The following is a 20,372-nucleotide window of genomic DNA, read 5'->3' as shown; positions in this document are numbered from 1 at the left end:
GTTAAACCCGATTCCGCCCGGCTATTCCCCCCTGAACTGACCTCTGACCAATTCGGGTTAAACCCGATTTCTCCCCGAATTCCAGTCACTATGAAATCCTCAAGTGACGTCTCCACTGAAGACGAACAAAGGTCGCCACGTGTAACACATGTAAGAATGGGTCACTTACGTTCCCAGCAATACACCCATGTGTGTTAACACTGTCTATGCCTTCGGGGATTATCGCTGGAAGGTCACGATCACGCAAAAAAACAAAATGAAAAACAACAACAGAAAACAAAAAAAGGGATTAGGAAAGGACTTAATAGACAAGAGGAGAAACAAAAACACCTGGTAACACCCGAAGGCACAATTATTGCCTGATTTCTCCCCGAATTACAGATTTAAAAATAGCGCCCGATTTTTACCCCCCGAATCAGATAAAGGCATTTAACCCGAAAAAGTCACTCCCTACAAATAATTGTGCATTCACTTAAATTCATTCAATTCTGAACAAAATGTAGTATCCCCAAACAGAAATAACACACACACAATCATGTGGGGCTGTTACCTTCCCCACAGAAGGTTCCCAAGAATTATTTTATTTTCTTCACCTATATCAAACGTGGAATTCTACAGTACTATTTGAATTTTGTATCGAAGTAGCGTCTATTTCAAACAAAATATATTTGAACAGTTCTGAAACTGTGTGTGTAAGCCCCAAAATGCAAGAGAGGGCGCGAAACAAAGTGAGTGTTGCTCCCTACGAAGATTCGTGCATACATCATGCTATGTTCCCTATGCATTCATGGTTTGGTTACATAGCTACTGGTTCGGTTCTTCAGGTATACAACTAGTATTCACTTCGGATTTGCTTCAGGTATGCAACTATGTGCTTCATATTCCTTTTGTGCATACAACTATTCGCTCCTGTAGTGTTTCTACTGTTAATCTTCTGTGGATACAGAACGCCAAATTGAAATGTAGTACATTGGCATGAGTGCCACCTAGGGAGTGTTTTGTAAAACAGCAGAGTAGCACACTCCGTTTAAAGGGAAATGACGTTTTTCTTTTTTTTTGGTTGAAGCAACGAAGGGTGGTGCACGTTTGTTTCGTCACAGTGGATGTCAATCTACAGAAGACTGATAGCAGAAACACTACAGCTTCATATTAGCTTTAGCTTTAAAGAGACTGCCGCATCCATCCCGGTCGATTCTGAAACTATAGCGCAGTTTTACTCCTCGTTCATCATCGAGAATAACGTCGAAAATCCGACACAAATTAATGGAGTACAATTCCTGTGCAATTTGATGTAATGCACGGTAAGAGCGGACGCCGGATGTTGAGAGTATGGCGGAATGCCCTCTCTGGAAATCGGAGAAAACATCGCATGGAGAAGTCCAATCGGAGAGCGCCCTATGGCAACCGGCAAGGCAAGCTGTCGTCTGCTAGCTATGGAGATCTGTGATCGGCTTGTGGAAGTTCGAATGTCATTTCTGGGTTAGCGCAGGACGTGTTCGTACAGCCAGGAAGGTAACACAGTGTTCCATGCGACATGGACACGCCAGAACTCGCACTCACGAGTGAAAATCGGCATATTCACGGAGAACTCTTCACTTAGTATATTTAGAGCCTGAAGTTTTCGGAAAATATTTTTTTCTAAATTCGGGGGGGAAAAAATCGGGTAAATAAACGTGTGCACTAAATTCGTGCGAATTCGGGTGAAAAAACTTCCATTACGCTAAAATCGGGGAGAAATCGGGCCCAGTTATTCAAACTCTCTGTAGCGGTTTGGTACAAATGGTGCTGTAACTGCATTTTGCTGCCAAACAAGTAAGTTGGTGCATTCCTACAGACATCCCAGAGAGGGCAATTTGCCTGGTAAAAATCGGGTTTCACCCTAAAGAGGCAACCTTCAATTCGGGGAAGAATCGGGTAAAACCCTAAAACTTCAGGTTCTAAGCATACTGCGATGTGAACGCGAAGCAGATGAGCTCGGAGACAGTTGCAGTTGCAGTGCCTTGCTCGTGTCATGATGATGTTACTATCGCTGGGGCTCCATTATTATAGAGCCTGAAGTTTTAGGGTTAAACCTGTTTCTTCCCCAAATTTGCACCCCAAATTGTAGGTGGCCTCTTTAGGGTGAAACCCGATTACTTCCCGGCAAATTGCCCTCACTGAGGTGTCTGTTAGGAATGCACACTAGCTTGATTGGCAGCAAATGCAATTACATCACTGTCTGTACCAAACCGGTACAGTTCATTCGAGTAATAGAGCCCGATCTTTCCCCGATTTTAGCATACTGGAAGTTTTTCCGCCCGAATTTGCAGGAATTTAGATTGCATGTTGATTTCCCCAATTTTCACACCCCAAATTGTGAAAAAAAATATTTCCCAAAAACTTCCAAGCTCTACTTATTAGGTGCAGAGGCAGTACGAATCTTAGTTTTTTTAACATGCGAGGTGTTTTCAGAAGAGAAATTTGGCAAAGTAGACTGTGAAGCAGTGCAAAACGTAGGTGTAGGTTTCTACACATGTTTCCGGATACGATAATCCCTTTAAAGTGACTGCTTGCACCACCCTAAAGAACAGGAATTGTGCAAGACACACCTGGACAACCACAATACACTAAGTACAGGTTTTCCCGGCGATTTTAATCCAAGTGCCAGCTAAATTAATCCATGCCCCATAAAGTTTGCATGGCACATGGATTAATTTCGATGGCGCTTGGATTAAAATCGGCGGGAAAACCTGTAGTTTCATGAATGCGTGCTAACTGCTATGCTCGCAACCCTGACAGATATGATAAGCGTTGCATAAAGGCTCACCTGAAGGACAAAGTCTCTCCCCCGAAAGTCCGCAATGGCACGAGGAAGGCGAGTGCGTCCCCAGACAAACCTCAGAAAGAGGGACCTCTCGGCATTGGAGAACTCCTCCATCACGTCCCAGAACCATTGAATGAGTGGGCTGTCGGGCTCAACACCTTTGTATGTGGCCACAGCCTTCAGCAGGTTAATAGGAATGTCGGGACTCCCACACACCTGGATGATATATACCAGTCAAATGTCAACGTAACAAACGCTGATGTAATGAAGATTACTGTTCCCCAGATTTTCCGCGTGTTGTAACTCATGTACATACTTCCTGTTTCAATATAACAAACATATATATCAATATAACGTATTTCAGCCCTTGATGCTGTCTATCAGACGAAATCAATAACCTGGCCCTAGTGCCTGTTGATACATTTAGACCTTCTTGCGTGGTACAGCCACCGACCGAAAATTCGGACTCCAGAAATTCTGACTTCCCATTTTTTTAAACAAACCTGTTGGCATGGTCAAACGCCCCACAGAACAACCTAATATTTTGTCTGCACATATATAGTCCTTACCCACATCACGACTTCCATGTAATATTTTTATTAGTTATCTATCGTTATGTATCTATTATTATTTATCATGGTTTATTAATTTACATGAAAGACATTTTTCATCAGGATTTCAATTTCAGGATTGAAAAGATATCTTTTTATCACAAACTTACCATAGTCTCAAGCTCATAGCCAGTGAACAACGACAACATGGGAACAGGGACGACCCTTGCCATTCCCTCTCGTACCGCAGCCACTTGTTCATCAAATTCGTGTAACCTGCAGTGCATTAAGTTCATCAACTGTTACAGTACATCAACCACAAGTGACCCAGCAGCCAAAAACTCCCAGCAAAGCCACCAACCTATAATTTAGTGCCAGCTTAACGTATTCAGCCCTATTCTCAACCGTGGTACGTTGATACTTCGTGCTCAGTCTCACTTCTTGACCCGTAGCACTATGGATAGTGAACGGCATGTCCAGCTTCTGGAATGCTTCGGGTTCCATATTACGGACACACATCAATCCTGAAACAAACAACAACATTACTACTTGGCCATAGTCTGTACGGTACTAGCAACTTTTCCTCCATCATGCCAGACTCAATGAGGTAAGGTATGAGGAATATAGGCCACTGGAGCAGCAAAGAGGACATAGCTATGGGATGTCCATGGGATGTTTGTGGGAGGTCTGACAAAACAGGCAACAACCAAGTAGGTATGCAGCCTGACTACAAGACATTCGAGTGGAAGCAACTGCAGCTAAAATGGACAGCAATATGCTATAAGCATTATGCTTTGCCCATGCTGAATCCATCTGAGGAGTCTCAGAAATTGAAGGTAGCTGTTCAACAACTTCTCGCAACAACTTATCTCTCCTACTTCGACAAGATCATGGCTGACAGCGTACTTTACAGGCTATTTTTATGTGCCTTTGCTTGTCTACCTGGAACATAGCCTCTGTCCACTTCATTCAAGTCAGCTGGTGTAAGGTGAAGTCCCACTAACTGCTTCCAGACTGGTTCAGCGAGACTCAGACTCAACGGGCTGCCAGTTCGGACAGCGATTCCCATCAACATACCTAGAACAGCAAGTAAGACAAAATGAAAACCAGTACAGTAATGCAACACTGAATTACTGATACCTGTTATACGAAATTAAGGGTTATTATGTTCAAAAGTAATCTATATAATAGCAAAAGTGGCATACATTAATATCGCATCTTATACGACTCATATCTTATCTCATAACTGTGGAACTGTGGTTACTGTTCCTCCATTCGCACTATCAGTATGTGAGAACTTGATAAAATTCGGACAAAATCTTATTGCTGTGAAGTTAACTGCACATCCACGTTTTTTTGTTTCCAAAACCGAAACTCTCTCGCGTTGCCCAGACAAATTTTTCTGAAGTCGACTGCTCTCACGGATAAAAAAGAATTCAGACGAACCAAGGAAACGGAACATGTTGAGATGCAGGGGCGACTTCGCAGCTGGGTTCAAGAGAAAGCAATCGCGATTGGTGCCAGCCTCGTCCCGTCCATTTGGGGTCAGGATCAGCAGGGGCAGAGAGCCGTTCTGTAGTTCGTCACACATCTCGGCGATGGATTCGCTGTAGCCGCCCCCACAGTCATCCACACTTTCACCTGCGAGCGCAACATTAATACTTGCTTACTTTCCGAAAGTCAATGAGTTACTTAGAAGTAGGGGTGTGCGAATATTCGAGTTCTCGAATTCGAATCGAATATCCAATATTCGATTTTTCGAATATTCGACTATTCCACGAATATGAACGGCGCAACCCGAAAGTGGGCTTCACCTGATGCTTCCGTGCATGAGGTGAAGCCTCCTTTACGAAATTGCCCTTGCTGCAGGACCAACACAGGCGGGACAGTGTTTAGTTTAAGCTAAAATCATCCAAAGTTAGTTTTGTAGACATCGTCTGTGGGAGGGGTGGTGCCCCTCCCACATGCAGTTTAGCGGTGCCGACGAGCGACTTTAATTTAATGTCTGTGAGGTTGCCTTTAAAAAGTTAGGACTCTCGAATAATGACTACACCTCACGAACGAGGGTATCTTAAAGATGTCCTTTACGTCTAAAATTTCAGTAGTGCAACTTCCTAGGGCGAGTGCAAAGAAACTAAAGGGTGTTCATGGCAAAGCTTAGGCAGGATGCCAATTCGTTTGTTTCACAAATGGCTTGTGGTTGTCTCAAAACCATTACAACATCATCCGTATAACATGCTACTGCCTGACATAAAATTTTGAAATGAAGGTAACCACTCCAGTACACCAGTAAGTGTAGGCTCACCTGAAAAGCAGGAAGCACTCTCATGTAAAATTAAATTAAAGAGTAGTGGCTTTTAACAGAAAAATTGCATGTCTCTCTTGTGACAGTTAATGCCAGAAAAATTGCACTAAAGCCATGGGCTACAAAATGGAAACTTTTAGTGCGAAAGTCACATGTCGTAAATTTTGCATGAATATTCGATATTCGATTCGGTATTCAGAATTTTTTCCTCCATTCGATTCGACTTAAAATATTCGGATTTGCACACCACTACTTAAAGTAGTATACTAACAACGTACCAACAAACTTCACTTTCCAGACACGATGAGGCAGTAAGAGGCTTTCCTGTGTCAGGAGTGACATCTTGGACACCATTTGACCAAACACAGATTTTGTGCCATCCGGTCCCGCCAGACCATTCTTCGAACGAGCACGCTTCACCTTCAATGGAGACAGGTAGCATATATGCGGTGAACATCAAGAGGTTGCCAAAATATCGAACAATGCGCAGTCAGCAACTTCATTGTAAGGCTTGATTTTTGTAATCTGAGTCTTGAAGTACTGAAGCAATTACACAACAAACTCATAACAATTCGCACATAATCACATTTTGTGCCATACCTGTATCCTGTTTAGTTCAACCACAGGGCCATGCTGCCTGTCCCTCACCATAGTTGCCTGCACTACCTTCCTAAAAGCACTTTCCTGAAATTGCAAAACGCAGCATATTTAGAACAACTCCTTCGTACCTTCAAAAAATGTGTCATCGCACCTTTCCGGATGACACAAGAAGTCCTCGCAGTCCATCAAACCCATCGTGGTTGATGCCACTCGAGCCGGACAGATCAAACATGGGTACAGACGGAGCAAACAGCTCTGAGAAGTGGTAGAGCAAGGCGTAGCGATTCCGAAGCGTCACAATCGGGACATCCCGTAGCAGATCGTATTCCATGGGTACCAATGCGGGGAGAGATCCACTGCCGACCCGAGAGCCGATCGTCGACCAAGCAACTGTGTGCGCTGACCCGCACGACACCCGGTTTATCTTCTTACCTGGATTGCGCACGGGTCGTCCAAAAGTAAATGTAACGTGATGTAAATGTAAAGTAATGTAAGTAAAAGTAAATGTGAGAACCTCGTTAAAATAACCTCGAGATTTTCTCATTCATAATGAAGAACACAATAATTTTTTTCGAGACTGACAGGAAATCTCCCAGAGTCAAGCTTGGAGTTAGCACGAGATAGCGACCTTGTGAGGTAGGCAATGGCATGTCCTCGTGATTGCAAGAAGTTAAAGCTAGATGTATAAATAGGGCCTGACTTTTTCGGGTTTTATTTTTGGCCAAATTCGGGGGTAAATATCGGGCGATATTTTTCGTTCGAAAATTCGGGTGTATTCGGGTTAAATCCCGTTACGGCATATTCTGTCATCAGGAATTCGGGTGTATTCGGGTGATTTTTTTTTGTTTAATAAAAATTTGTCTTAACATGGAACTAATGTTTAGCAATGTTATCAAACTTTATTTTAATGCACGCGTATGAGTGTGCCACGCGACCCGGATGTTTTTGGGTAGATTCGGGTTAAACCGGAATTTTACAGATTTCGTTCGGGGGGTAAATATCGGGCGGATACGGGTTTAACCCTAAAAAGTCAGGCCCTATGTATAAATTGCTATGTTTCAATTTCTAATGGTATCTTCTCCATAACCACATCACAGCAATGCGTTTTTACGTTGTACAGTAAAAGGCATTTGCATTCACAGCACAGGTCAGAAGGGTCTGGCTTTTCAAATATTCCCAAAACAATGCGAAGAATATCGGAGATAATCAGATACTTCTGCATGTTACAGAATGGAATAATACGAGATGCATACTCTTTGCACATCAATGTCAACGTGTGATTCACCTTGCAAAGCAGTCACATGTTTGGGCTTCTGAATAGCATTCACTGTCCCATCACCGAGTTGTCCTTCATCATTATCACCCCATGTGTAGACTTCACCTGGAGAACAACAAAGAATGAGTGGACTCCTAATTGCTGGTCTGCCACACCACCCTGTCGCTAGATTTATTTATATTTATTTATTTCCATTGTAACGTCACACCGCATACCATTATCGGTGCAGGCGACACAGTGCAGTGAACCCACGGCAATGCAGATTACTTTTTTCCCTTGCAGTGCAGCCACCTTCTTGGGCCGACGCATGTGATCGTCGGTTCCATGTCCAAGTCGGTGATAGTCACCTTTTCCCCTACAAGTAAGACACCACAAGTTGTGTTACGTTGGATGTTTGCAAGTGCAACAAGAAGCTCCCAGGTCAGAGCGGTGCACAGATGTGGACAGATGGAGGGAGGACAGCAGGAAGGAGTGGGGTACAAGGGGGGGTTAGTATCCATCTGGGGCCGACTTCAGGAGGAACTGTGCCGACATTCGTCTCGCAAGTCAGTCCGAAAACCCAGGGAAAAACCTCAGACAACGTGCAACTCAGACAACAGACTCAGGCAACAAAATTGACACTTTGAAAACAATGATGCAATCGGAAAATTTAAACTATGTGTTAACTGCTTTACAGCACAAGCATGTGCAATAGCACAAGGTAAGGGCAATGTAAGCTGTATCACAAAGTGAGGCCATCAAGCCACAAACTTTCACCTCTAGGTTTAACTCAATTTAGTGCCCATGAAAATGTGCCTCGTGCCCGATATGCGAAAAATTGGGGTCACGAAACGGAAGCGTGTACAGTATTCGAATAGTTCTGAAGGTAGCCAGAGAGTACAGAAAGCATCACAAGAGGAGGTTTACAACAAACTGAGTGCAACAAGGTTATTGCGGGTATATCACACATACATGCTTTGTATCCATATGTACGTACGAGGGTCGTTCCATAAGTTTCCGGCCCGACCAACCGACCGGTCGTTCCGGCCCGACCAACTTTTAATAGTCATAGAGACGAAACAAGTGTATCACTTTTCGACATAGTCACCCTTAACTGAAGAGTGAACCCTGGCTGTTTGAAATGCCGCTCTCCAACCGACAAAAGCATGGAGAGGGTTGAGGGTGGTGCTCCGGCCCTCCAACAGATGCCACCACGCGTCCTTCATCGCATTTTTCAAATTCGCGCGCATTTTCTACCTCGGGCCGGAAACTTATGGAACCACCCTCGTACGTCTCTCGTTGTGCTCATCACTTTGGAACAGGTGCCGTAGTACACAGCAGGTTGCTTACCACGTGTAGACGCTGCCTGACGACGTGAGGGCCACAGAGAACTGTGAACCGCATTCAACGCGAATCACGCCGAGACCCTGGAGCGACTCAATGCGAAGGGGCACCTTGCAACCGTCTGAGCCCCCGCGGCCCAGCTTGCCGTAGTCACCGTCACCCCATGACCACACAGAGTCGTCGTCCGTAACGCACAGGGTCTGGGCGTCTCCACTGCCGCACGCCACGCAGCGTACACGCCATCCAGACAGTGCTTCCACCTAGTGAGCAAAAAAATATGAAATGGCTACGGGTGCTGTTGCGTAGACAACGAAGAGGAAAGGGAAACGTTGCGATTTAAGAACGTACGGACCTTCTTTGGACGTAGCTGATCCTCGCTATCTCCATGTCCGAGCCGTCCGTAACGTCCCTTGCCCCACGTGTACAGCTCTCCAGCAGCGGTGATGCAGGCACTGTGAGCGCCGCCACAGGCAATGTCCACCACCTCTTTGCCCCGCAGGATCTCTATCACTCGCGGACGGTCGCATGAACTGAAATGTCGTCAGCACTCTGATGACCTCCTCGTGTCAAAAAAATAAAAATAAAAAATAAAAAAATAGAGAGAGAAAAAGTGAAATTGCAAGGCAGGAATTTCTCACCTCTTGTTCCCGTGTCCAAGTTTTCCATCATCCCCTTCGCCCCAGGAGTACACCTCCCCGTCTGCTGACAGCGCCAGGCAATGCTTCCCTCCGGAGTTAACGGCTACCTTTTTGATGAACACGTGTTGTAGACTCTCTAGCAGCGTCGTTGTCGACACCGAATCATTGCCGCCGATTCCGAGGCGACCTCCAGCGCCGTACCCAGTAGCATATACCTTTGGAGACATAGTGTTAGTGTACAGCTCCGGTCAACCTTAATAATAACACCGGGAAAAAACAATGTGGTCTCGTTCCCGTGCGCAATTAGAGCAACCCTTGGGTCCACGAGGAAATCTTAATTGAACAAAATTATTCTGTTAGTTTAATGCAATGATTTTGTTCACTTAACAATCCCCCCAATGCCCCAAACGTGGCTGTTATCGTGCTGGGAAATGATATCGAAGTTTTTCCAGTGTTTTATTAAGGTTGACCGGAGCTGTACATGCAACATTCCTAGTGCATCACAAGGGTGCAGCCTTATGAATGCAAACTAATGTTGTGCTCACCTTGCCGTCCAAAGTGACAGCGAAGAGCGTCTGCTCTCCTCCTACCAGCTGGACAGGACGCAGGGTCGTGAGTGCTTCGCACGGTGTGGGAAGTTTCACTTTGGCACCCTCCACACCCCCTAGCTGCCCCCGATGGTTGTGACCCCAACCCAAAATGGTGCCGCTTCCACCCCACGAGAGTGTCCAATCCTCTGGGCGTCTGTTAGAGTGAAGAGAGAGCAGTGCCAGTATATCAGCACACATGACAAACTGTCCCTTGGGCTTTGCTTAAAGTAGTGCAGAAGTCCTTTTTAATGCCCCGTTTTATTTCTATAAAACTGCTAAGCAGGCCAGTAAGATGCACCATGAGAAGTAGTTCACCCCACAGAGTCGTAATTGACATTTGACATAAGGCATTTGACGGTGCGAACTTTTTTTTTCTTCAAAAAATTAGAAAGTCAAAATTCTAGAGTCTAAATTATCGGTCGGCAACTGTACTATTACCATTTCGAGAGAAAGCGCGATATCTCCAAAGCGAACTCACCTGTTGACCCAATGTATGAGCTGTTCATCATGTTCCAGTTTAAATACCGAATGGTCCTCATGGTCAGTCACAAATGCTTCCCCATCCTCTTTCCATTCTTCGTCCTTTGGCAGATCTTCAGATTCACCTTCAGCGCACGACGCCGTGAGTGCCCGGATGCGACGCTGAACCTCCAAGCAGAACCCCGTTGGCAGCGTCACAGAGGGAGAACAACGCCTTGTGAGGGACACGGCGACACGAGACGCCATACAGTAGCGACGGAACCACGCCCAGCGGGAACTGTCGCTCGAACACGGGAGGGAATCCAGCCCCAAATCGCAGGCTAGGGCTACGAGTACCTGAGGCATTAAAAACAGTTATGGAAGATAATTTCGGAAGAAATTAGTGAAGAAAGTAACAATCGTTTACTTTGAAAAAGTCACTGTGCATCAAGTGCTTGCCACCACGAACTATAGGGTCCTCGTACTCGTACTGCCTCAACAACGTTTCGGGAAGGGCCTTTAACAAGGCCCCGAGGGCCGTTTCGCATGAGCCCTGCAAAAAAAAAAAGTGAATTTTTTTGTCGACTGTGACACGGTACGAAATTTGTGGATCCTTCAAGGCATTCAGTGTGGAAGACACACGTACGTGCACATTTGAGATAGGTGGCGGATCGGTGGGAGAATCTGAACTGGTTGGAGTGCTGGCAAGCAACTCCAACACATTCAGACTTCTCCCAACCCCCGTGGTCATCAACTGTCGCAGCTGATGCAGCACCCACATTCGTTGAGACGGAGCTGAAAATCAAAAGCACCAATATTATGAGGCAGACTGTGTTGTAGTATTCTTTTTTATGATATCCAGCATGGTTTGTACTGCACATTATTACGGCTAGGCACACGTGTGAAAGTAGTTATTTTAAAACCAAAGCGAATATGAAGCGAGCAGTCATAAAACTGAATTGAACTTCAAGCAAAAAGTTGTACATGTACATTAATATGGATCAAAACATATGAAGTCACTTTGAAGTCGCTCACTTTGTTTTATGTGCTGTTTTTCCGACTTATACAGGGTGTCCACGCTAACTGTGAACATATTTTTAAAAAATATGTATAACACTTTTTTCCAAGATGAAATCATTGCAATATAGCATATGCTGAAGGGCACTCCCTAGCAGGGCATTAGCAAAGTCCAAAGGCAATGTCTTAATTAACTTTCATTAATTAAGTTTTTAATTATAAAAGCTACAAAGTTGTCCCAATGAGAACATCTGTTCCTTTCGGTCGCCTGATATCGTAGCCGTTTTCAGAACAAAAATCCGTTCGATAGATTAATAAAAGTTAATTAAGACATTGCCTTTGGACTTTGCTCATGCCCTGCTAGGGAGTGCCCTTCAGCATATGCTATATTGCAATGATTTCATCTTGGAAAAAAGTGATATACATATTTAAAAAAAACATGTTCACAGTTAGCGTGGACACCCTGTAATGCAGCCTTGGAACTACTTGAACATATTCAATTTGGAAGAACAATAAATCTGACCAGAAATTAGAATATTCCACGTACGATCCGGAAATCGATTGGATACAGAATTATTTGCTTCCGTATTAGAAAAACTGGAATATTCGCGCAGGCCCAATTACAACCGAAGTTCATAAAACTACTATGAAAGACTGGTCCTTCAAAGAGCAGCCTTGGTTACCTAAGTAGCTGAGCTGCGCACACGCTGCCAGAGCTGCAGCAAGGCGAGATACGATGGCACGGTCCGTGCAGCTCCTCAGGTCCAACAGGGACATGACCAATTCCACAGAAGGTTGAGAAAGCACGGCTCGATCGGAGAGGGCCTCTCGTTGCGAATTGCCTGCAGGGACTATGGGGTACACTGTGAAACGCCAGCCCCAACCGTTGACAGAGCCGTCACTGCTGAATTTCCAGCGAAGCTCGTTGCCCGAGATGCGCAGCTCAGGAGCCCAGTCCGACCATTCTCGACCTTTAAAGGTGTTAGAAGATAGTCAAACACTTTGCACTCTACCATCACATTACCTCAGCATTTATCAATACGTGCCAGTATAACTTAAAGGGATAATTCGCTCTCCAGGAACCAATTCGTAGGTTGCTGCTTGTGAGGTGCATTCCCTAATTTATCGAACCCCTGCTTCTTCTGAAAATACCTACGGCAATTTTGATAGAAAAGGCTCACTGTTTAGAGTTAAATGCTCCTGCCAGACATATTGGGTGCGTTAAGTCCATGCGCCAGTGCATTTGCTCGAGCACAGAGAATGCCGCACACACTCCAAAGCAGCAAGTGCATGGGACTCGATGTTTCAAATACGTACTCCACTCTGCATTACCTGATGGTTTACTTCCGCTAGAGGTGAGAGTTGGAGGCAAAAACAGAAGCCCGCCAAACCACCAGCGCAGGAAGTTTGTCACTCCTGGCGTCACCTTTCATGATTCGTGCACTGCGCTCCGAAAAAGATTGTGAGGGCAAGACTTTTGCTTGACCATAATTCGAAACGTGCACCCAGCGATATGCTCCACCTGTTAAGCACATGGAGCACACACTCCTGCGCACTGGAGCACCTAACGCACCCATTTATTTCCATTATGCCAAGGAGCAAACTTTATCTTTAGGACACATTGGCAAGTTCAATATCAGCAATGTAGTGCTTTTTGTTCCAAGAGAGTTCTGGTGGCATGTAATGTGTCTTGCAAAGTTGCAAAACAAAAGTGTAGCTGATTGGCTGATGCACTAAGTACCAGTGATGGCCACTAACTACTTCTACAGTAGTTTAACTATAACTACTAACTACTTTGCAATTGAGTAGTTTAACTAGTAGTTCAACTACTTTTCAGGGGAGGTAGTTAAAACTACTTCTTTAACTACTGCAATGTAGTTTAACTACATCTATAACTACTTAACGTTGTCCATCAACACCAATCCCATTCTATAACGTTCTTAGACACCTAAATATGAATCACAAGCAGTGATAAAAGTGAAGATTTTTAGTACACATGCACGACACAATTGCTCTGCACCTCCGTTCTCATCAAACAAGTAGCTCGAGGTAAAAATCGGAAGCACAATCGTGCCGTAAAGCTTGCGGCAAAATCGGAAGTAGTTGGCGCCTGCAGTAACCTAACTACTGCAGTCAACTACTCGACATAGTAGTTCAACTAGTAGTTGCAGACTACATTTCTCCAAGTAGTTGATAACTACTTTTTAACTACAATCAAGTAGTTTAACTACATGTAGTTAACTACTGGCAATCACTGCTAAGTACCACACGTGCATTTAAATATACAGAAGCTACTTTAGGGATTGGGTTAGGGCTAAGTTAGCCATTGCATCACTGAACATATGAAACTTTGTGCATCGTGATGAAACGTTACCTGATCGGTTAGCTACTATCCTGCCTGTTCCGTCCATGATAGTCAGCGGATCGTGCCTGCGCTCCGTCGAGCACTGACGGTCAAACTCCACTTGTAGGCTTTCAGCAGCTGTTGGTAGAGTTCAAACAACAGAATTGAAATGGCACAAACCTCTAAAGCACCCTAGTATCCCAAAAAAGACATTTAGGATTAGACATTCGTGGTTTCGGGCTTTATGTTTTTAAGAAAATCGAGGTGTAAAAAATGATTTTTCATTTCAGGAGCCGTAAAATACAGTCGCTGTCCAATTTTTCAGATTCTGCGGGGATCGCGCAAAAGTCCGAATAATCGAGCAGTCCGAAAAAATGAATTTCGCTTTAAAATAAACTTTACTAAGCCCTAGTAGGCTGGAAAAATTTGTCGATGCTTTCCTAACGCGCTTCTAGCTCTGCTTGATAACATCAGCTTCTATTTCCTGAAGCGACATTTCGTCAATGTACACTATCAGAGGCACCGTCGTCGTCAAGTCCGCAAGTCGGCTTCACCTAACGCATGCATGCTTTACGTGAAGCTCGCTTTACAGTGCTGTCGCGCGACTCGCGGGCAGACAGCACGTGCTGGGCCGTTGGCCAAAAACGAAGATGCAAAGGCGCTCCGACAGACCTCTTCTACTCAGAGAAATGGAAAGTCAACAATCATCACTGCCAATTTTTTTGCCTCAATATTTTAGTTGGTTGATTTCTTTTGATACGAATCGCAGATGATACCAATATTTTCCGTCACCCCAAGAGAGAAATTCGCGGGTTGGGTGAACAGGGTCCGAAATATCGAGCGACAGAACTGCACGGTGTGTGAAATTTTGGACGTTTCTGTACATCACCTCTATAGGACCCGCGGCCGTTCCGCGAACGAGTCCGAGTAATTGAGCATGTCCGAAAAATCGGGGTCCGAAAAATCGGTCGGCGACTGTAGTGGTAAAATCGGCCTATGTGGGTATGTACAGTAAAACCTTGTTAATTTGGATCACACGAGATTGTCCGAATCATCCAAATGTCGAAATATCGAACTGACAATAAAATACAAGGTGCGCTTGCCAATATGAAGGATCCTTTATTTTGGAAAGAACTGGGAAAGAGTTGTTTGCTGTGTTGTCCAAAGCGCGCCTGCAGTCGAGCAGCCTCGTCCTTGTCACGTGTACCTCCAATAGCAGATACGCAGCTCTCCAAAGACACTTTTGTTTGCCGTCCAACCGCTTAGCTTCGACGGCCCCGAGATATGTGACTCGTTCTTTACGTATGTTGCCAACACACTCCTTTTCACACCATACGTCTCCATTATTTCTTGTCTAGAGACACCGTTCCTTAGGATTTTATTTCTATTTTCATCACATCCATTGTCTAGTACTTCGTGCTCTTCCCAGAAGTCGCCATAGCACAGATTATGTAACGACACTGATAACCATAGCGGTGCATACTGCGCCAACCCTTCTTAGTTGTAGAGTGGCGCCACCCTTTGCCTTTTTTACGATCGTTCTGACGCCGGCTGTTTGCGCCGACGCATTTCCCTCGAGGCGTGACTGTCCGAATTATCTGGTGCACACCCAACCGCTTCCGAATTAACGAATGTTTGTTGCCACGGACTATTATAGACATACGCCGGGACTGCAGGGGTAGTGCAGGGGTAGGAATTATCCGAACCAACGGGGGTCGAATTAGTGAGGGTTTACTGTGTTTTTACTGGTTTTACTGTGTGTGTGTTTTTAGGTTAAAAGCAAATTTCTCGCATTTCAGACTAACATGATATGCCGAGAGGCTGTACTGAATGTGCTGCACTTAGCATTCTCCAGTGCCTATAATAGTAGCTCACGTCGCACCTTGGCAAGTTCATTTTTGAGGATTTTTGGGGTAAAACCGGGGTAAAAATAAAAACGGGTTTTCCCAAGTTTCACCCCCAAACACAAGGCACTAATTAGGATTCAGCAGTGGAGCGAATTACCTGGAATACGGACGTGTCCAGTGAGTGTCACATCATCTGTGTATGGGTGACTGGACTCCTGAACCACAGGTTGTGGTACAAGCTGATGCGACTTGACGTCTGATGCAACGTCTTCAAGTTCAGTAACACAGATTTCCAACAGCATCTCTGCAACCTAGATGACAAATAAAGACAATAAAACTATGACTCATCTTTTCTGCAGGGTACGCGTCTTTCCTTCACCCCTAATGTGAGAGGGTGAAAGAGCACACTATCGCCTCTTGCGTCCTGGAAAAAGAATAAAAGAAAACAGAAAATGCAACCCAAGATAAGGACAGTTCGGGTAGCGTCACCCCATACATTTCTTTTTGTTTTGTTTCCGCAAGTTTTAGGTAATTAGTCATTCGATGGTTGAGCAACAGACGGCCAAGAACGTCCGCCGGGCCAGAGACGATAGAAGTGAAAACAGGATGTCTGTGGCCCTTATAGTTTTTTAATGAAAAATCTGTATCGAAAAAGAAAAAAAAAGACACCCCGCAGAAAAAAAGTACGTGCCTGAGAGTTTGCTCGTGCCATTGCATTCAAAACACTAGCAATGGTGTCTCTGGATCTCTCCGGCGCCCTGCCAGCGACGGCCAGCTTCAGCAAGTCCACCAGAACCCGAGCGTCCCCAGGTGCCAACGTCGACGTAAACTCGTCCAGAAGAGAGTGAGTCGTTTCAGCTTCAGCGGGCGTAGCCTGTTCCACACGGTAAAATAACTTTCCCCGACTTTTTTTTTCCAGGAGGCACGTTAACTTACCTGATCGGAAGGAGAAAATGTCGCAGCAAAAACACTAGCAGCAGCAGACGACAGCCGCGATGAAAGGCTTCCCGAACTCTGCAGTGACGGATCCGACACTTCATCTGCTGCGGATGGCTCGCTCTCATCTATGCTCGAAACTGTCTCCTGACAGAGAGAAATTATTATTTGTATGCATTCGCGTATCGTCACATTTTGTTATGCTACGCGACGGTTGTCTTACCTGCGTGACTGCCCTTTTTGGTCTAGAGGTTCCCAAGCTAACAGTGAGGCTGCCACCAGAGCTGATCCCACATGAACAAATAAGAGACTCCGGAGCAGTTGGACTCATCTCTGACATGGTGGATGGCTGGGGAGTGAAATCAGTCAAGCCAGTGTGCGGCCGGAGGGCACTGATAATAAGTTCCCTATAGAAGTAAAGAAAAAGAAAAAAAAGGTGTGTCCAGCAAGATAACGACGCACTAAGGATGTAATGGACCTGTCAATATACCAAGCGGGCTATCTCAACAAGGTATCGGCAGCTCTGTAGAAGTTCCATGCAACATTTTCCAAAGTATTGTATGATGCATGCATAGAGCCTGAAGTTTACGGGAAATATTTTTTTCTAAATTAGGGGGCAAAAATCAGGTAAATGAACATGTGCTCTCAATTCATGCGAATTCGGGTGAAAAAACTTCCAGTATGCTAAAGTCGCGGAGAAATCTGGCTCAGTTAGTCAACTAAATGTACTGGATTGGTACAAATGCTGATGTACGTAACTGCATTTGCTGCCAAACAAGTTAGTGTGCATTCCTACAGAAGTCTCACTGAGGGCAATTTGCCGGGTAAAAATTGTGTTTCACCCTAAAGAGGCAACCTTGAATTTGGGGTGCAAATAAGGGAAAGCATCGGTTTAAACCCTAAAACTTCAGGCTCTATGCATGTAATATGAACACGATGCGTGAATTTGTACACAATGTGCAAATACACATACATGTTGTGTACACACTTCAATAGTAGATTCCGAGAAGAAGTTACTGTAGGTAATAAAGAGCAGTGCTGGTACCCTTGATGCCATATTACCTTGCATGTAGGACCTGCAGTGCTTGCAACACTTGATGCAATGCTTGCTGCTTGGCCTCATTTCCTTCTAGGGAAAGCAGTATCTTTGACAGTGAGGGTCTTTGTAGTTTGGTCGGTTTAGATGAGCTACTTGACGTGGGGCTTTCTCCTGCTCCTCCTGAACTGGGAGCATCACACAAGGTATTCGCCACACCTGCAGAACGAATTTAGCATGTGACGTGATTTGTACGTAACCCTCGTGTGACGAGAGACTAAGAAAATAGTGTAACAACCAATCAACCAACCTAACGTAGTAGCTCCCAATGGGTCTTTGGTAGCAGCAAACAACACTGGCTCGTGCCCACGTGACTGCGCTGTTTCCGTTGTCATCCATGCCACGCTGTGAGAGGATCCACAAGCCACTCTTGTCACTTTGGCTCCGTCCAATCCGTGCACCAAAGTTGGTTTCCGATTCACCGTTGTGTTTCCATTACCTTGCTGGCCGTGGTCATTATCTCCCCATGCATATACCTGAAGGAAGTTTTATACACGTGGACGCTAAGATCAACGTAAAGTAATTGGCACTGCATAGAATAAACCGTCACACCCCATAAAGGCTACCGTACGCTACACAAAGTACTGTAATTGCTGGAATGCAAGACGATGTCGATTGCAAGACGACTCCCCTAAAAATACATAATTACAAAAATATGAAAAAAAAAAGATAATGACAAAAACTGCCACTTAACAGACTTATCAGGAACACTCAACTTTCATCTATCTCCGAAACACAGGGCTTGCCCTCACAGTTCCGCTTTGAGTACATTTTTGCAATATTGACTAAATAAGGATTATGATTACGATTAAACACTGCTGTTCTCCTTGTCTGAGTAGTCCCACAGCAAGTCGTCTTCGTCCCATCCATCGTGTCCGAGGTTATGCATTTCTTGAACGCGTGTACCACAATGTTCTCGGGGATTGCCCTCCGCGCGTCCATAATCCATGGCTGAGAGAGGCACACTTCAGACGTCCGGTAGAGGTTAGCTCCTTCTCGATGCTAGCTTGCTGTCCACTCTTCGGCCCACTGAAGGTTTTCCTTATGCTGGAACAGTCGAAGATTTCTTTCCGTTGTTCGAGCCATCTTCGTACGTTTATCTCGGACACTCCAAAACGCTGCCCAACTTCAACATTGTTGTTCATGGTTTCAGCTGCTTCCATCACTTTCTGCTTGAACGCAGCAGAGTACTCGAAAACACGCTTTGGGGCCATCACGAAACGCACGTGCAAACGCGAAGCGCAACGCAACCAGCAGCGAAAAACACAACTCGCGAGACACAGCTGAGAAGTAAGGAAAAAGTAAGTCACGTGGGCTCGCCTTTCGCCCTCCCCCTTTTGTCTGGCGTTTGCGCTCTCTCCCTGCTGTGGGGGGACGTATGGTTTCGATTGCAAGACGGCCACCATTTTCGGGGCACCATTTTTTTGGAAAAAAAAAATTGTCTTGCAATCATGCAAATACGGTACTGAAATAATTGTGTAAGCTATAATTTGCCCGACGTGCACATTTTGGTACTGCATTCTTACAGAGGCTTACCTGCCCTTGGTCAGTTACTGCCAAGCAATGGAGTGCTCCGACAGACACGTGAATCACTCTTTTGCCACGGAGTCCTTCGACAAGTTGGGGTTTGCGGACGTGGGAGTCACTTCCGTGACCTAGTCTAAAGTAGTCTCCTTTGCCCCTGAAACGTGGAGCTCTTTTGATGGATGCAATAAAAATGGAACAGCACCCAAATAAAAACAATAAAACTATGACTCACCTTTTCTACAGGGTACGCGTCTTTCCTTCACCCCTAATGTGAGAGGGTGAAAGAGCACACTATCGCCTCTTGCGTCCAGGAAAAAGATTAAAAGAGAACAGAAAATGCAACCCAAGATAGGGGCAGTTTGGGTAGCGTCACCCGATACATTTCTTTCTGTTTTGTTTCCGCAAGTTCAAGCTCATCTTCGACGCATGAGGTGGCACTGTGCTCCTTCACCCTCCCTACACTGGAGGTGAAGGAAAGACCCAGATAACACGCTCGTGCTAGATTTTCTTGCTGGGCCATAACATATTTTGCGATATCGTCACAACAGCAATACTTACCATGTCCAGACCTGGCCGCTTCGTGTGAGTGCAAGAGAAAACTGAGCCCCGCATTCCACCTGGCAGACCTGGAGTCCCGCAAGACGTTCAACACTGTGTGGGACGCTGCAGCCTTCGCTGCCACCCCGTCCCAGTTTGCCAAAGTCCCCGTCCCCCCACGAGTAGACGGCACCGTCTTCGGCAAGGGCGAGAGTCTGGGCATCTCTGCTCCCACAGGCCACCTGAATGATGCGTTGCCCAGCCACTGCCATGACCTGTAATCAGGGAAAGATAATGGTATGGTAATAGAAATGGAGACGGTATGTTACCAAAATTGGAGCCGGTAGCGGAAATGCGTACGACGTTTCTCCATTACCAGAAGCGGAAACGGAAATGAAAATGATCAGTTGGTACTCAATTTGAGTAATGGATATGACAAAAGTGACTTGGTGCGCAGGGGGAGCGGGGGGGGGGCGCTATTTTCTGTATAAAGGTATTGGAAGATTGTTTTACGTCCTGAGAG

At 45.3% G+C, this 20,372-nt stretch overlaps 1 protein-coding gene across 3 annotated transcripts in view; it reads right to left on the bottom strand.

Moving 5' to 3' along the window:
- Nucleotides 1-20,372, bottom strand: part of LOC135394746 (E3 ubiquitin-protein ligase HERC2-like) — a 71,151-nt gene that overhangs the window by 1,630 nt on the left and 49,149 nt on the right. For all 3 annotated transcript variants that reach the window (XM_064625663.1, XM_064625665.1, XM_064625664.1), the window contains 27 exons: nt 19,871-20,124; nt 19,322-19,466; nt 18,036-18,261; nt 17,752-17,944; nt 16,913-17,096; nt 16,690-16,836; nt 16,445-16,627; nt 15,911-16,064; nt 13,937-14,044; nt 12,246-12,533; nt 11,192-11,340; nt 10,973-11,098; nt 10,565-10,902; nt 10,042-10,240; nt 9,497-9,711; nt 9,211-9,388; nt 8,865-9,118; nt 7,751-7,890; nt 7,545-7,640; nt 6,411-6,691; nt 6,260-6,343; nt 5,938-6,079; nt 4,801-4,995; nt 4,297-4,431; nt 3,716-3,878; nt 3,525-3,630; nt 2,807-3,019 (listed from right to left, as the gene is read on the bottom strand). In XM_064625663.1, coding sequence (XP_064481733.1) covers nt 2,807-3,019; nt 3,525-3,630; nt 3,716-3,878; nt 4,297-4,431; nt 4,801-4,995; nt 5,938-6,079; nt 6,260-6,343; nt 6,411-6,691; nt 7,545-7,640; nt 7,751-7,890; nt 8,865-9,118; nt 9,211-9,388; nt 9,497-9,711; nt 10,042-10,240; nt 10,565-10,902; nt 10,973-11,098; nt 11,192-11,340; nt 12,246-12,533; nt 13,937-14,044; nt 15,911-16,064; nt 16,445-16,627; nt 16,690-16,836; nt 16,913-17,096; nt 17,752-17,944; nt 18,036-18,261; nt 19,322-19,466; nt 19,871-20,124 — 4,896 coding nt within the window. The remainder of the gene's footprint in view (nt 1-2,806; nt 3,020-3,524; nt 3,631-3,715; nt 3,879-4,296; nt 4,432-4,800; nt 4,996-5,937; nt 6,080-6,259; nt 6,344-6,410; nt 6,692-7,544; nt 7,641-7,750; nt 7,891-8,864; nt 9,119-9,210; nt 9,389-9,496; nt 9,712-10,041; nt 10,241-10,564; nt 10,903-10,972; nt 11,099-11,191; nt 11,341-12,245; nt 12,534-13,936; nt 14,045-15,910; nt 16,065-16,444; nt 16,628-16,689; nt 16,837-16,912; nt 17,097-17,751; nt 17,945-18,035; nt 18,262-19,321; nt 19,467-19,870; nt 20,125-20,372) is intronic.

This window comes from Ornithodoros turicata, chromosome 5 (genome assembly GCF_037126465.1).
Source record: "Ornithodoros turicata isolate Travis chromosome 5, ASM3712646v1, whole genome shotgun sequence".
NCBI lineage: Eukaryota > Metazoa > Arthropoda > Arachnida > Ixodida > Argasidae > Ornithodoros > Ornithodoros turicata.
Note: the sequence above shows the minus strand (reverse complement) of the source record. Positions and strands in the feature narration are given on the sequence as shown.